This window comes from Coregonus clupeaformis, unplaced genomic scaffold (assembly GCF_020615455.1).
Source record: "Coregonus clupeaformis isolate EN_2021a unplaced genomic scaffold, ASM2061545v1 scaf0948, whole genome shotgun sequence".
NCBI classification, from domain to species: Eukaryota; Metazoa; Chordata; class Actinopteri; order Salmoniformes; family Salmonidae; genus Coregonus; species Coregonus clupeaformis.
In genome coordinates this window covers 154450-169532 of record NW_025534402.1, presented here as the reverse complement: position 1 = coordinate 169532, position 15083 = coordinate 154450, and the positions used below count along the sequence as shown (strand labels likewise).

Here is a 15083-nt window from a genome sequence, read left to right as displayed (position 1 = left end):
GGACCCTGGGCATCTTTCTTTTGGTGTTTTTCAGAGTCAGTAGAGAGGCCTCTTTAGTGTCCTAAATTTTCATAATGACCTTAATTGCCTACCGTCTGTAAGCTGTTAGTGTCTTAACGACCGTTCCACAGTTGCAAGTTCATTAATTGTTTATGGTTCATTGAACAAGCATGGGAAACAGTGTTTAAACCCTTTACGATGAAGATCTGTGAAGTTATTTGGATTTTTCCTAATTATATAAGACAGGGTCCTGAAATAGGGACGTTTCTTTTTTTGCTGAGTTTATATGCATGACTTACTGACATGGAGTGCTCCATGTTCCTGCTGGTAGCAGGCCTCAACCTAGATGCAGGGAAATGTCCTGCCTTGGAGTATGGTTATACCATCTCTACCAGGCTCCTGGAAATCATATGACTAACCTGCATAGATTAACAAAAGAAAATGGTAACTGTATTTAGGCAATTGAAGTCACGACTGCCATAGGTTCTTTACACAGGAGTGTAAAGGTTTTTGTTCCAGCACTTCACTAACACCTCATTCAAATAATTGTGGCCTAAATTGAACAAAAACTTGTACACAGTTCAGTCCCCTGGGACAGAAATCACCCACGTCTGTATTATTGAATGAGCTTCCCAAGTTACAAGTTTAGCTAGAATTCTGCATGATAGAGAATAACGTGTGGATTTATTTCTATCTAACCTTGTGAATAAACTCCAAGAACAAGATGATTTTCCTGGTGGCTTGGAGGTTCCCAAATTCTTTACATCTTTCTGAGTGTTAGGGATGTGAATAAACCTGAGGAAAAGAGCAGAGAGGGAGAAGAAATTAACCTCACTGCTTAAATGTCAGTGCTGGTTCAAGTTGCTGAGACCCACAAGTACCTTTAAGTTGTACATATTCATAATCTTGATCAAGTTGTCACCAACTTTTTCAGTCACCAATTAATCAATAAACAGGCAGTGAAGTGAAGTAGTTTGACAAGTTTTTAAAATATAGCTAGCATGTTGGCAAGTATCCGGCCAGCAACCTTCACTGTCGACGGCAACAGCTTTCACAGGCTCATCATCTGTACAAATAACCCAATTGTGAAACATAATTTATGTAAACGAACATTATTATTTTCTACTTCATAGACGCATATAATGTCCAGGGTATAACCTAGCCTGGTGGAACCAGCCTGATTGCTGTGTTCACCATTCTATTTCACATTTTATGATATCTGAAGTGAAATAGACAGGTGAACGCAGCGATCAGGTTGGTTCCACCAGGACTAGGCTATTCATAACCACCATTGATAATGTAATCATTGATAATGTAATCAGTGTTCTGTGTGTGTGACCCACCAGTATCTTTGATGAGGGGCCAGGAGCTGATCTATGCTGCTATGCCCATCAATTGTGTTCTGGAAAAGACCTCACCTCCAGCCTCACCTCTTGCCTGCTCACCAACGGTCGTCGATAGGGAGAACATACTTTTTTGTGTGTCAGATATTATCTATCCTCCTAACTGCCATTGGTAATAGAACAGTGACTATGTATGTATGTGTTCATAGAAACATGTATGGAGCCAGCACATGGAGACTTCCAAGATGATGTGATGACTGACAGACGGGCTTGATACTGATGAATGGAGAGAGCCTGGCACTCGGCATAACGTGTTACTAGACACAACTTTTAGTTGGATTGTCTTTTTTTTATTGAATTAAATGGTATCAGTCAATATGGGGAGGAGAAACCCTTTGTATTCTGCACCAGGATCAGGGAACTCCTGTTGTATACAGGACACCACACAGGAAGGTATGACCACTGACATGTTTGCCAAGGTAGCCCCAATACCACCAGACAAATGCCGATAGGCAGAGTATCTGTATTGGCTGGGAATGACAATAAAATATGAAAGGTTCACATTGTTATATTAACAGAACACTGCTTCTATGGTATTATGTAAAGGGTTGTTTATTCTACATGGACCTGTTACTACATTTGAAAGTTATCAAAACACTTAGTTTAGAATATCAACATACATTTTGCAATTACATTCTTCTCATATTAATCTTTAGCCTACTGATCTATTCAAAGCTTCTCTATATCTGCCTGTAATTATTGAGCTCAACCTGCAGGTTTGTTTGTTGTGACTGAGTGGTGGGGGAAAAACTGTGGGCAAGGTTCTGACAGATGGGTGTGTCTTGGTGGTGACAAGGACACACCAAAGAAACAACCACATCAAACCACACCCCCAAGCCAACTCGCGTTTGGCTTCTGTCATGGCCGACAGCATTTCTTGAGGAGCAAGCCAAAAAACGAGGCCAAATCAGCGGGTACAATACCCCTTTAAAGCATCAGACAATCTCAGTGCATACAGTTAATTTTATTAAAACCATATATGGAAAAATACACTTTTAAAATTTAGACCAAGCGATTGGTCGGGGACAGCCCTAAACTTTATAAACTGCATACATTTTCTCGTTAAAATTGTCTTTGGGAAAATAAGTTGTTGAATGGAAGTAATCAACATCATATATCCTGCACAGTACCAACACAATATGTAACAGACCTTTTAGGCTTATATATCACAAAATGTCTGGATGCAATATTCTACCCAGGAATATTCAATACTGAAATCTGTTACTCTCGTTATTCCAAATGCATCTGTGGACCTTTTCTGCTGACAATAATGAAAAATAATCTATTGTCTTTAATGCAGTGTTTGAGCTGAAGGTCAGAAGCTATTTAGTGGAATGTTTTTTCTGCTGGTGTATTCTGAGGTAGCTCCTCTCTGAGAACCTCTTCCCACATTGCGTACAGGTGAACAGCCTTTCTCACGTGTGGACCTTCAGGTGCATCTTCAGCTAGTTCTGATGGGAGAACCTCTTCTCACACTCGGGGCAGCTTCAATATTTCTCCCCTGTGTGGATCCTCTGGTGCCTCTTCAGGCTGGACGAGTGGGAGAAGCGCATATGACACTGGGTACAGCTGAAGGGTTTTTCCCCTGTGTGGACCCTCTGGTGCCTCTTCAGGTTGCCAGCCTCAGCGAAGCACATATGACACTGGGTACAGCTGAAGGGTTTCACCCCTGTGTGGACCCTCTGGTGGATCTCCACCTTCTGGAGACAGCTGAAGCCTTTGTTACAGAACATGCAGAGAAACCGTTTCTCTTTACCTTTGCCTGATGTTGCTCCCCCTCCACGAGCCTTGGCCCTTTGGTCCTTTGAGTTCAATACCTGATCGGAAGGCCCCATCGACTTGGACACTGGGTCGCGATCCCTGAGCGTGTGTAAAGGGGAGTGTATCGCAACATTTGGGTTTGTCTCTAAGCTTTCCCTGTAATCTAAGAAATCTCTGCCTTGTGAGTGTCCTTCTCTGAAGTGAGTCTCATCTGCATTCAAGGTCAGAGGAGAGTCGCCCTCCACTTTCACAGTCACTTCATCTACCACTATAACCTCCCCTTTCTTATCTAGGCACCCTTCAGAGTATACACTACTACTGTACTGGTTCCAGTCCCCTCTAGACAGATCAGTCTGTGTCTCTAAACCCAAGGGCATGTTGCCAGGGTCCATCTCTGTAGAGTAAGAACAAGACGGAACATCACCGCCAGTGTCTAACGCATCACCATCTCCACGGGAATGAACCGTCCTCTGGCTCTGGTGAAATACCGGTAAGTACTCTGAGCCGGGAGAAGGAGGACAGCCCAGTGGCCCCAGCCCAAATCTCTCTGGGTCTGATCCGTGGTCAGATCCTGTGTGTAAGAGCCTGTGTGTTGCAGTTAATGTCTCCGTGTCTATCTCTGACTTGAGGACGGCGTTCGGCGTTCCAGTGACCTCCGTGATACTGGGTCGGGTCCTGGGCGGCACTGGGGCGGAGGTGGGGTCCTCCGTGGCTACATGGGGTGCTGCAGTCTGGATGTCTCCGCTGTGCCGTGGGTCCTCCTCTCCTTCAGACCTCTCCAGCTTGACCCCAGGACCAGCAGCCTCTGCATCTGCAGACTGACAAGAAGAGAGGTTATTACCGGTTCATGAGTTGAATTGGTTAAGAATGACGCAAGGAAGTCTCACAAGCTCCCCTATGGAAGATAAATTACGATGTAATCAAGTGAATAGCTGAGGGGGAGCCTTTCTGAAATAAACCGGCCACATTTGATTTACAAAGTAACTGTAATATTTTATGCAACACTACTACACTAACCTCTATCACGATAACATGCTGTGTTGAGGTTCCACTCCCCTCATCAACAGTGATTGGTTGGTTATCTCTCCATGTATTGTGTCCCGCTGTCTTCACAAAGCTCCTGTGTCCTCCAATGAGATGTCCTTCACCTGAGAGAGTGATTGGGGGAAAATAGGTGGTTAGGTTAGCTACTGTCAATGCTCAACGGTATCTGTTAATGGAAGGTATTATACACCATTGACAATGTCTAGAATTGTCAAGAATGTAAGGTAACACTTTGCATAACTTTTTGATATTCTATTCATAGATCGATTGATATGTTCCATGCATATATAGCCTCGTTATTGTTATATTATTGTGTTACTATTTACTTTTTAACTCTGCATTGTTGGGAAAGGGCTCATATGTAAGCATTTCACGGTAAAGTCTACACCTGTTGTATTCGGTGCATGTGACAACAGTTGATTTGATTTGCATCATATTGTTTTCAATGAGTAAATCATAGGAAATGCAGTACATCAAGAATCTGGTAAGAATATCATATTGTGTCTTTGTGCAAGATAGCTAAGTAATCATGGGAATTATTTCATACTATCCAAAAACGGACGAAGTGTTAACCCAATGTGGTTACACATGTGCAGAGGGCTTCTGAAAAATTTACCTCTTGCCATTCCTCTGTATCGGTCGAGGATCTTGACACTACCTGGACGACTGGCGAGGACGCGCTCTCGCGTTGTCCTCTCTGCGCGCTCCCGTGCCACCTTCAGTTCCAGTAGCTGTAGTTTCCTCCGCAATCCCCTGTTTTCTTTCTGGCTTTGAGAAATTTCCAAACGGAACACTGCATAGTCGTCGTCTACGAGTTTACAGATCTCTGCCACGGCTGCATTAGCTAGCACCTCCATTATGGAGGCTATTTGAGTGTGAAAAACCACACAATTGGCCATTGTTAGCTAACGTTACCACCTAGCTAGAAAACATTATCAACCAAGCCCTGTCTCCAACACGAATTAACGACTACCTGGGGTAAGTATGTGATGCTGTGCAGTTAAATTTGTCATATCTTAAGTTCCATGGTGTTAATAAATGTCTAAATAACAACACTAAAAACGCTAACGTGGAAATTGTTCTTGGTCAACGGTGACATCCGTTTACTACTACTACTTCTTCTATGGTACATTGGCTTTCACACAATTTAGTGTGCATGTCGCCACCTACTGTGTGGGATGGAAACAGGATATATTCATACAAACTACCCCCCCCCCCCAATAAAAATAAATCAAACTACTGTTATGTTAAAAATAAAACAGATCTGATCCCTACACAGGCTCAAGATGATTAGAGGTCCAAACTACTTTTCTGCCTTAGCCACAATAATGTCCAGTTTCTTTGACACTTGAGCCGTACAGTTTATAACTGTGGCAATGAACGCCTACAAAATCCACCTTTTAACGCACGGTATCTTTTGACTGGCAGCAAACATTTACTACAGGCTGTGGTGCATCCACTACCATATCTTAGCAAGTCTCACTTGTTTTCTCACCTCTTTAAATCGCATAGGAGATTTGATTGACCGCTCTAACTTTTGACATCTCCTTCACCCTTACAGGGCACTCCAGGACTCTATACCAGGCCAGGCTGAGGAAGGCCTCTAAAAGTGGTCAAAGACTCCAGCTACCTGGGCCAGACTGTTCACATTGCTACTGCATGGCAAGCTCACACACACACAAAAAACACACATGCATGTTGGGGATTTTCACACACACATTTTCATACTACATACGCTGCTGGTACTCTGTTTATTATATCCTGATTGCCTAGTCACTTATCCCTACCCACATGTACATACTAGATTACCTCAATTAATTCAACTACCCTCGCACCCTGCACATTGGCTCTTGGTACTGGGTAACCTTTGTATATATAACCTCATTATTGTTTTTATTGTGTTAATATTTCATTTTTTATTGAGCAAATATTTGTATTTTTTTTCTCTGCATTGTTGAAATGGGCTCAAGTAAACATTTCACTGTAAAGTCTACACCTGTGTATTTGATTTGAGATATGTGATACAGTACCACAAAAGTTTGGACACCTACTCATTCAAGGGTTTTTTCCATTTGCACGATTTTCTTACATTGTAGAATAACAGTGAAGACATCAAAACTATGAAATAACACATATGGAATCATGTAGTAACCAAAAAAGTGTCAAACAAATCAAAATATATTTGAGATTCTTTAAAAGTAGCCACCTTTGCCTTGATGACAGCTTTCTGTACACTTTACCCTCTCAACCATCTTCATTAGGTAGTCACCTGAATGCAGATCAATCAACAGGTGTGCCTTGTTAATTTGTGGAATTTCTTTCCTTCTTAATGCGTTTGAGCCAATCAGTTGTGGGTTGTGACAAGTGTAGGAAGGGAAGTTTACAGAAGATAGCCTCTTTGGTAAAAGACCAAGTCCATATTGTGGCAAGAACAGCTTAACAAGCATGCTTAAAGACACAGTCCATCATTACTTTAAGACATGAAGGTCAGTCAATCCGAACATTTCTAAGAACTGAAAGTTTCTTCAAGTGCAGTCACAAGAAATCCATCAAGCGCCAGATGAAACTGGCTCACAGAGGACCACCACAGGAAAGGAAGTCCCAGAGTTACCCTGCTGCAGAGGATAAGTTCATTATAGCCACAGCCCAGAAATCTACAGGAGTTCAAATAATAGACACATCTCAACATCAACTGTTCAGAGGAGACTGCATGAATCAGGCCTTCATGGTATAATTGCTGCAAAGAAACCACTACTAAAGGACACCAATAAGAAGAAGAGACTTGCTTGAAGCCAAGAAACCCTAGTAAATGGACATTAGACTGGTGGAAATCTGTCTTTTGATCTGATGAGTCCAAATTTGAGATTTTTGGTTCCAACCATCTGTTTCTGTGGGGAGACGCAGAGTAGGTGAACGGATTATCTCCACATGTGGTCCCCACCAGAAGCATGGAGGAGGAGGTGGGACAGGGGTGCTTTGCTGGTGACACTGTCAGTGATTTATTTAGGAATTAAGTGTACATATAACTCAGTAATATGGCTACCATGTTAAGATTTGTGCAGTGATACGCCATCCCATCTGGTTTGCGCTAGTGGGACTATCATTTGCTTTTCAACAGGACACGACTAAAAACACACCAAAAGGCTGTGTAAGGGCTATTTTACCAAGGAGAGTGATGGAGGCTGCATCAGATGACCTGGCCTCCACAATCACCCGACCTCAACCCAACTGAGATGGTTTGGTAAGAGTTAGACCGCAAATGAAGGAAAGCAGCCAGCAAGTGCTCTGCATGTGGGAACTCCTTCAAGACTGCTGGAAAAGCATCTGGCCATGAAGCTGGCTGAGAGAATGCCAAGTGTGTGCAAAGTTGTCATCAAGGCAAAGGGTGGCTACTTTGAAGAATCTAAAATATATTTTGATTTGTTTAACACTTTTTTGGTTACTACATGATTCCATATGTGTTATTTCATAGTTTTGATGTCTCTTCACCATTATTCTACAATGTAGAAAATAGTTTACAAAAATAAAGACAAACCCCTTGAATGAGTAGGTGTGTCCAAACTTTTGACTGGTACTGTACATAAAGGCAGGGTAAAGTGACTAGGCATCAGAATAGATAATAATAAGAAGAGTAAGAATAAAAAACAGAGTCCGCAGCATATAATGTGTCAGTGTATATGTGCAAGTACAGTGCCTTTGGAAAGTATTCAGGCGCCTTGACTTTTTCCACATTTTGTTACGTTACAGCCTTATTTTAGAATTGATTTAATTGTTTTTTTCCCCTCATCAATCTACACACAATACCCCATGATGACAAAGCAAAAACTGGTGTGTATAAATTTTTGCTAATTTATAAATAAAATAAAAATGGAAGATATTACATTTACATAAGTATTCAGACCCTACCTCAGTACTTTTTGAAACACCTTTGGCAGCGATTACAGCCTTGAGTTGTCTTGGGTATGACGCTTCAAGCTTCGCACACCTGTATTTGGGGAGTTTCTCCCATTCTTGGCTGTGTGCTTAGGGTCATTGTCCTGTTGAAGCAAAGCCCAGTCTGAGGTCCTGAGCGCTCTAGAGCAGGTTTTCATCAAGGATCTCTCTGTACTTTGCTGCGTTCATCTTTGCCCCGATCCTGACTAATCTCCCAGTCCCTGCCACTGAAAAACATCCCCACAGCATGATGCTGCCACCATGCTTGATCGTAGGGATGGTGGCAGGTTTCCTCCAGACGTGACGCTTGGCATTCAGGCCAAAGAGTTCAACCTTGGTTTCATCAGACCAGAGAATCTTCTTTCTCATGGTCTGAGAGTCTTTAGGTGCCTTTGGCAAACTCCAAGTGAGCTGTCATGTGCCTTTACTGTCACGGATTCTGCCGAGGCTGCTCCTCCTCCTGCCGGGCAGGCTTGGCGTTCGTCAGTCCCCCGGAGTACTTAGCTGCCACCGTTGGAATGTTTCGATGTTTGATTGCTTTTGTCTGTCTGTTGCACCTGTGTCCGTTTGTGTCTAATTATGTGTCCTATAAGTTGCCTGTTTGGTGTTGGTTAGTTTTGTGTGTTGTTATTCGCCTGTCCGTTAGTGCGCGTGTTTTCTCTGTTTATTGTTTTATAGTTTACGCACAGTCTGCGTAATCGCTCGCCTCTGTTTATTGTTGAGGCCGTTCATTGTATTGTGCTTTGGGGTTTGTACCTGTAAACTTTGTTGGACTAAGCTTCGGTGTCCTGCGCTGACTCCGCACCACATTAACCTCAGCTCTTGACATTTACTGAGGAGTGGCTTCCATCTGGCCACTCTACCATAAAGGCCTCATTGGTGGAGTGTCTGCAGAGATATATTTTTTATTTTATTTAACTAGGCAAGTCAGTTAAGAATAAATTATTATTTACAATGACGGCCTACCCCGGCCTAACCCGGACGATGCTGGGCCAATTGTGCACCTCCCTATGGGATGATTGTCCTTCTGGAAGGTTCTCCTATCTCCACAGAGGAACTCTAGAGCTCTGTCAGAGTGACCATCAGGTTATTGGTCACCTGCCTTACCAAGGCCCTTCTCCCCCGATTGCTCAGTTTGGCCGGGCGGCCAGCTCTAGGAAGAGTCTTGGTGGTTCAAAACCTTTTTCATTTAAGAATGATGGAGGCCACTGTGTTCTTGGGGACCTTCAATGCTGCAGACATTTTTTGGTACCCCTTCCCCAGCTCTGTGCCTCGACACAATCTGTCTTGGAGCTCTCACGGACAATTCCTTCGACCTCATGGCTTGGTTTTTGCTCTGACATGCACTGTCAACTGTGGGACCTTATATAGACAGGTGTGTGCCTTTCCAAATCATGTCCAATCAATTTAATTTACCACTGGTGGACTCCAATCAAGTTGTAGAAACATCTCAAGGATGATCAATGGAAACAGGATGCACCTGATCTCAATTTCGAGCCTCATAGCGAAGTGGTCTAAATACTTATGTAAATAAGGTATTTTTGTGGTTTATTTTGAATAAATTTGCAAAATGTCTACAAACCTGTGTTTGCGTTGTCCTTATGTGGTATTGTATGTAGATTGCTGAGGATATTTAAAAAAAATCTATTTTAGAATAAGGCTGTAAAGTAACTAAATGTTGAAAAATTCAAGGGGTCTGAATACTTCCCGAAGGCACTGTATGTGTGTGTGTGTGTATATAGTGAATGGGTGTCGCTGTAGTGTGAGTGTGTGTGTGTATACAGTGCCTTCAGAAAATATTCACACACCTTTTTCCAAATGTTGTTGTGTTACAGCCTTAATTTAAAATGGATTACATTTAGATTTTTCGTCACTGGCCTACACACAATACCCCATAATGGCAAAGTGGAATTATGTTTTTCGAAATGTTTACAAATTAATTAAAAATGAAAAGCTGAAATGTCTTAAGTCAATAAGTACATTATTCCACCCCTTTTGTTATGGCAAGCCTAAATTCGTTCAGGAGTAAAAATATGCTAAACAAGTCACATAATTAGTTGCATGGACTCACTCTGTGTGGAATAATAGTGTTTAACATTATTTTTGAATGACTACCTTATCTCTGTACCCCACATACAATTATCTGTATGGTCCCTCAGTCGAGCTGGGAATTTCAAACACAGATTCAACTACAAAGACCAGGGAGGTTTTCCAATGCTTTGCAAAGAAGTGCACCTATTGGTAGATGGGTAAAAAAAAGCAGACTTTGAATATCCTTTTAGCATGGTAAAGTTATTAATTACACTTTGGATGGTGTATCAATACACCCAGTCACTAAAAAGATACAGGCATCGTTCCTAACTTGCCGGAGAGGAAGGAAACCGCTCAGGGATTTTACCATGCGCCAATTGTGACATTAAAACAGTTAGAGTTTAATGGCTGTGATATGAGAACTGAGGATGGATTAACAACATTGTAGTTACTCCACAATACTAACCTAATTGACAGAGTGAAAAGAAGGAAAACTGTACAACAAGGCACTGAAGTATTTTCAAGTAGAGTGGTGGCTGCATCATGTTATGGGTATGCTTATAATCGTTAAGGACTGGGATGTTTTTCAGGATAAAAAAGAAAGAATGGAGCTAAGCACAGGCAAAATCATAGAGGAAAACCTGGTTCAGTCTGCTTTCCACCAGACATTGGGAGATGAATTCACCTTTCAGTAGGATAATGACCTAAAACACAAGGCCAAATCTACACTGGAGTTGCTTGCCAAGAAGACAGTGAATGTTACTGAGTGGCCGTGTAACAGGGTTAGTTATGTTTCCACTTGACACTACAGAAATATGTATTTGATGTTTAGGTATTCCCTATTGGTTGGTTGAATTCACATATCAATAAGGTGTTATGCCATTGGTCATGCTTGCAGATAGGTGGAGAAAGCGGTAGGTCATGTTCTGAAATACTGTATTCTATTTTCATATCTACAATGTGTATGAGTTCATTATGTACATGTCCTGATGTATGTGTGTGTGTATATATATATATATATATATATATATATATATATATATAAATAGATACAGTGAGGGAAAAAAAGTATTTGATCCCCTGCTGATTTTGTACGTTTGCCCACTGACAAAGACATGCCAGTCTAATTTTAATGGTAGGTTTATTTGAACAGTGAGAGACAGAATAACAACAAAAAAATCCAGAAAACGCATGTCAAATATGTTATAAATTGATTTGCATTTTAATGAGGGGATGTGCTTTTATATGTTATTGCTGTAAGTAAGTGTGAGTTAGCTAGTATGCTCTAATTGTAATTGTCGCGATTAGCGCCTGCTAATTCAGTTATTTCCATGCTAACAGACAAATCGCAAATCTACAGCCATCAACATACTGTTGTCCTCCACATCTAATGTGCTTCCTTGTGTCTATTGTCAGGTACTTACATTTATAGTATTTTGTACTATTTTTGTCATTGTTATGATATTTGATTACAAAATACTCAGTCTGATAGACATACAAGAAACGAATCACGAATCTACAGCAGTGTTGCCAACTCCTCAGTAAGGAAAGTAGGTATTGGCTGACCTAAAAGTGGCTAGAAGTGCTAAATGACATCATCACCTAATTTGCACAATTGGCCATGTGCATGTATATGTGATGGACTCTGTAGGAGAGAGGAATAACCCGTGGGAGAGACAAAAAGTGAGTAAAAAACACCCTACATTTACATCCCGCCCTGAATGTAGGCCAGGGCGGGATCAGCCAGCGGCGGCTTCCCCGCATGCGCGATTCATTTGCAGTCTGGACGCGGAGAGGTGAACATCTCCTGCTCTGACTGCAGCTGGGAGGGACTGCGGCGCGAGGACTGGGCCGCCTGTGAAAGCACCCGCTGCTCATTGAGAAGAGTAAGAAAGATACGTGCTTTCACGTCAGAGTCTCCAATAACACCAGAAAAAGTCGCTAGATTTGTCGCTAGTCGCTTTTTAAAAAATTTGTCCCTAGAGGGGTCTGAAAACTCACTAAATATAGCGACAAAGTCGCTAAGTTGGCAACACTGATCTACAGCCATCAACATACTGTTGTCCTGCACATCTAATGTGCTTCCTTGTGTCTATCGTCAGAATAAACACCAATCAACTGGGTTGCTGGCTGGACAGTCCTTTCTTTAAAACATTTAAACATTTTTTTAAAGACTATTCTTCCACTTTGACAGAGTATTTTGTGTAGATTGTTGGGGGGAAAATTTGCAATTAAATCTATTTTAATTCCACTTTGAAACACAATAAATCCAAGGGGCTTGTAGACTTTAGCTGTTCCACCAATCTGGGCAGACGAACTTTCTAGGCAGCCCGAGTATGTGTATCCTGACCGGTAACCAGTCTGACAATGAGCAAGTTCGTTTTGCATCGCCCGGCGTGCTATTATTCCTTACATCGTTTGTCGGCTATATCGTAGCGAGAGTTTCTGAAGAAATAACTAGCCAATGATAATGAGAGATGTATCTCTATTTTGACTGCCTGTATGTGTCTTGCTTGTGTTTTGATATGCTTACTTAAATATACTGTTACAACAGACAAAGTTTGTCTTTTGTGTAGGCTACAACATGAAAAAAGAACATGAAATTGCGCTTGAGGCATGGAATGCATAGTTCGAACATGTCGACCATATCTTCCGTGTGGCCTGCAACATGAAGTTTCCCCCTCCATATCAATGAGCGGGAAGCGGCAGTGGGAGCACTGAGCAGAAGCTACGTGGGCAGTAGATGCGTAAAAAAAAAAAAATCCTGCACATGCGCAGAAATCTTCGTATTAATAGCCATGGCAAATCGGGTTCCAGAAAATCCGGAACCGCAGCCACTCCATTCAAATAATAGCCAGTGTGAAGAATAATACCCAAATATGCAAAGGAAGATATTGCATATTTATACCTTTGTGCACCTAATTTAGGAGACATCACCATGAAGAAAATGAAATTCATATCCATAATTATGCATTTCTGTGTATTACAGATCAGGGACCCATGATGTAATTATGTTACCGGATGTAAATCCACTTAAATTACTGTAGTTCAATAACCAAAATAACAAAATTCTAACTCAAGGTGTCAGTAAATAAATATAAATGACGGTCCCATTCTCATTTGCTTTTAACAGTACCAATAATTAGAACAGGGCATGGTAGAAATAGTTTTAGTTACTCAGCTCCGTGGTCCTGGAATTCTCTCCTAAACATTTAAAAATGTGATGATCTAGTCACGTTGGTGGAGTTTAAACACTTGGTCGAAGAAAATATCATAGAAGAGTGTAATTGTCTTTAGGACAGCTGTTTTTTAGTTATGACATTCATGTTTCTTTACATAATATGTAATTGTTGTACTGTATGTGTGTCTATAGTTTTGTTAAATTTTGTGTTAGTGTATGTAAGTAGTTTTGTCTGAAACTTTGTTCCCCCTGCTGCTGGTGGACCAGGTTTCTCTTGAAAAATAGATTTGATCTCAATGAGCAAAACCTGTATAAATAAAGGGTTAAATAAAAATAACAATAAAATGACATAGCTGACACCCCATTCTTTCTGCAGACATCTTTGAATCTTAATTCAGAGCAGATATTTAAGAGTTTTTGGAAACGTGGTCACAAAAACGTTTAGGGAGGTTTTACGGAAATTCTGTTACCAAACTTTGCATCTGCACAGGTCTTCCAGTAAATGTGTTTTTTTGTCAAATGTTCAGTGTAACTTGTTAAAAGTAGGCCTTGTGCATAGAGTTGTATGAATTTGTTAAACTTTTAAATTTTTAAAACTAAAAAATGGTTTTGTTTGGCATACAATTGTAAAGTGAAAAGTCTGAGTCTCAGCGTAATTCCGTTACCGTTGAATGCCCAGAGACAGTAAACCTAGGCTAGAACAAGGACAGTTGAATATTTACCTTACTGAGGTGATGTAGATAGAATAAAGTAATTTTCTACTCTATTCTTGCTAACACTGTTCTTTCTAAACAAGTCTGCTCTCAGCTTGAAATATACTGATCATAGGAGATTTGATGTGTAATGTAATAAGCAGTACGTAATTCAAAGAACAGCGCCACAGGAGGCTGCTGAGGGGGAGGACGGACTCATAATAATGGCTGGAGTGAATGGAATGGCATCAAACACATGGAAACCATTTATTCCATTATTCCAAGATGTGAAAGTGCGCAGGAGGGCATGAGATAAAGGAGTGTAGTTTCGGTGGAAAAAGCTGTGGGGGTGCCCATGTTGCTGGGGATCAGAAATGTCCGTTTATTGCTATGGTCATTAATTGGCCCACACAAATGGAATGGAAATCCCAGAATATTGATTTGGTAGTAGCAGCAGCAGAGATTGTAGTGCAGGGGGGTTTGAGAGAACGGGTTCCATCCAGGATCTGTTAGAGCTTCTTTTTTGTGAACAAAATGTGCGATTCACACTCCGACCTGTGAAATGCAACAATACGCAACACAGCGTCTAGTCTGCCGGAAAATCACACGAAGAAGAAGAAGTAAACAGTGACCAAGAACAGTTTCCAGGTTAGAGTTAACACCCTGGAACTCAAGATATGACTAATTGAACTGCACAGCATCACACACTTACCACATGTAGTCTTTAATTCGCATTGGAGACAAGACGTTGTCGATAGATGTTATATATGTAACGCTAGATACTAACGTTTGCTAAAAATGGCTAACTGTATGGTTTTTCACACTCAAATAGCCTCCATAATGGAGGTGCTAGCGAATGCAGCCGTGGCAGAAATCTGTAAACTCGTAGACGACGACTATGCAGTGTTTCGTTTGGAAAGAACTCAAACCCAGAAAGAAAACAGTACATTGCGGAGGAAACTACAGCTACTGGAACTGAAGGTGGCACGGGAGCGCACAGAGAGGACAATGCGAGAGCGCGGCCTCGCCAGTCGTCCC

General features: G+C 41.4%; 1 protein-coding gene across 1 annotated transcript in view; it reads right to left on the bottom strand.

Moving 5' to 3' along the window:
• LOC121556656 (zinc finger protein 777) overlaps positions 1-5390 on the bottom strand; it is a 34303-nt gene extending 28913 nt beyond the window's left edge. The window contains 3 exon segments of the mRNA XM_045217159.1: positions 3902-3982; positions 4182-4312; positions 4825-5390. Of these exon segments, the coding sequence (XP_045073094.1) occupies positions 3902-3982; positions 4182-4312; positions 4825-5107 (495 nt within the window). The 5' untranslated portion in view covers positions 5108-5390.
• Between the last annotated feature and the right edge of the window lie 9693 nt (positions 5391-15083).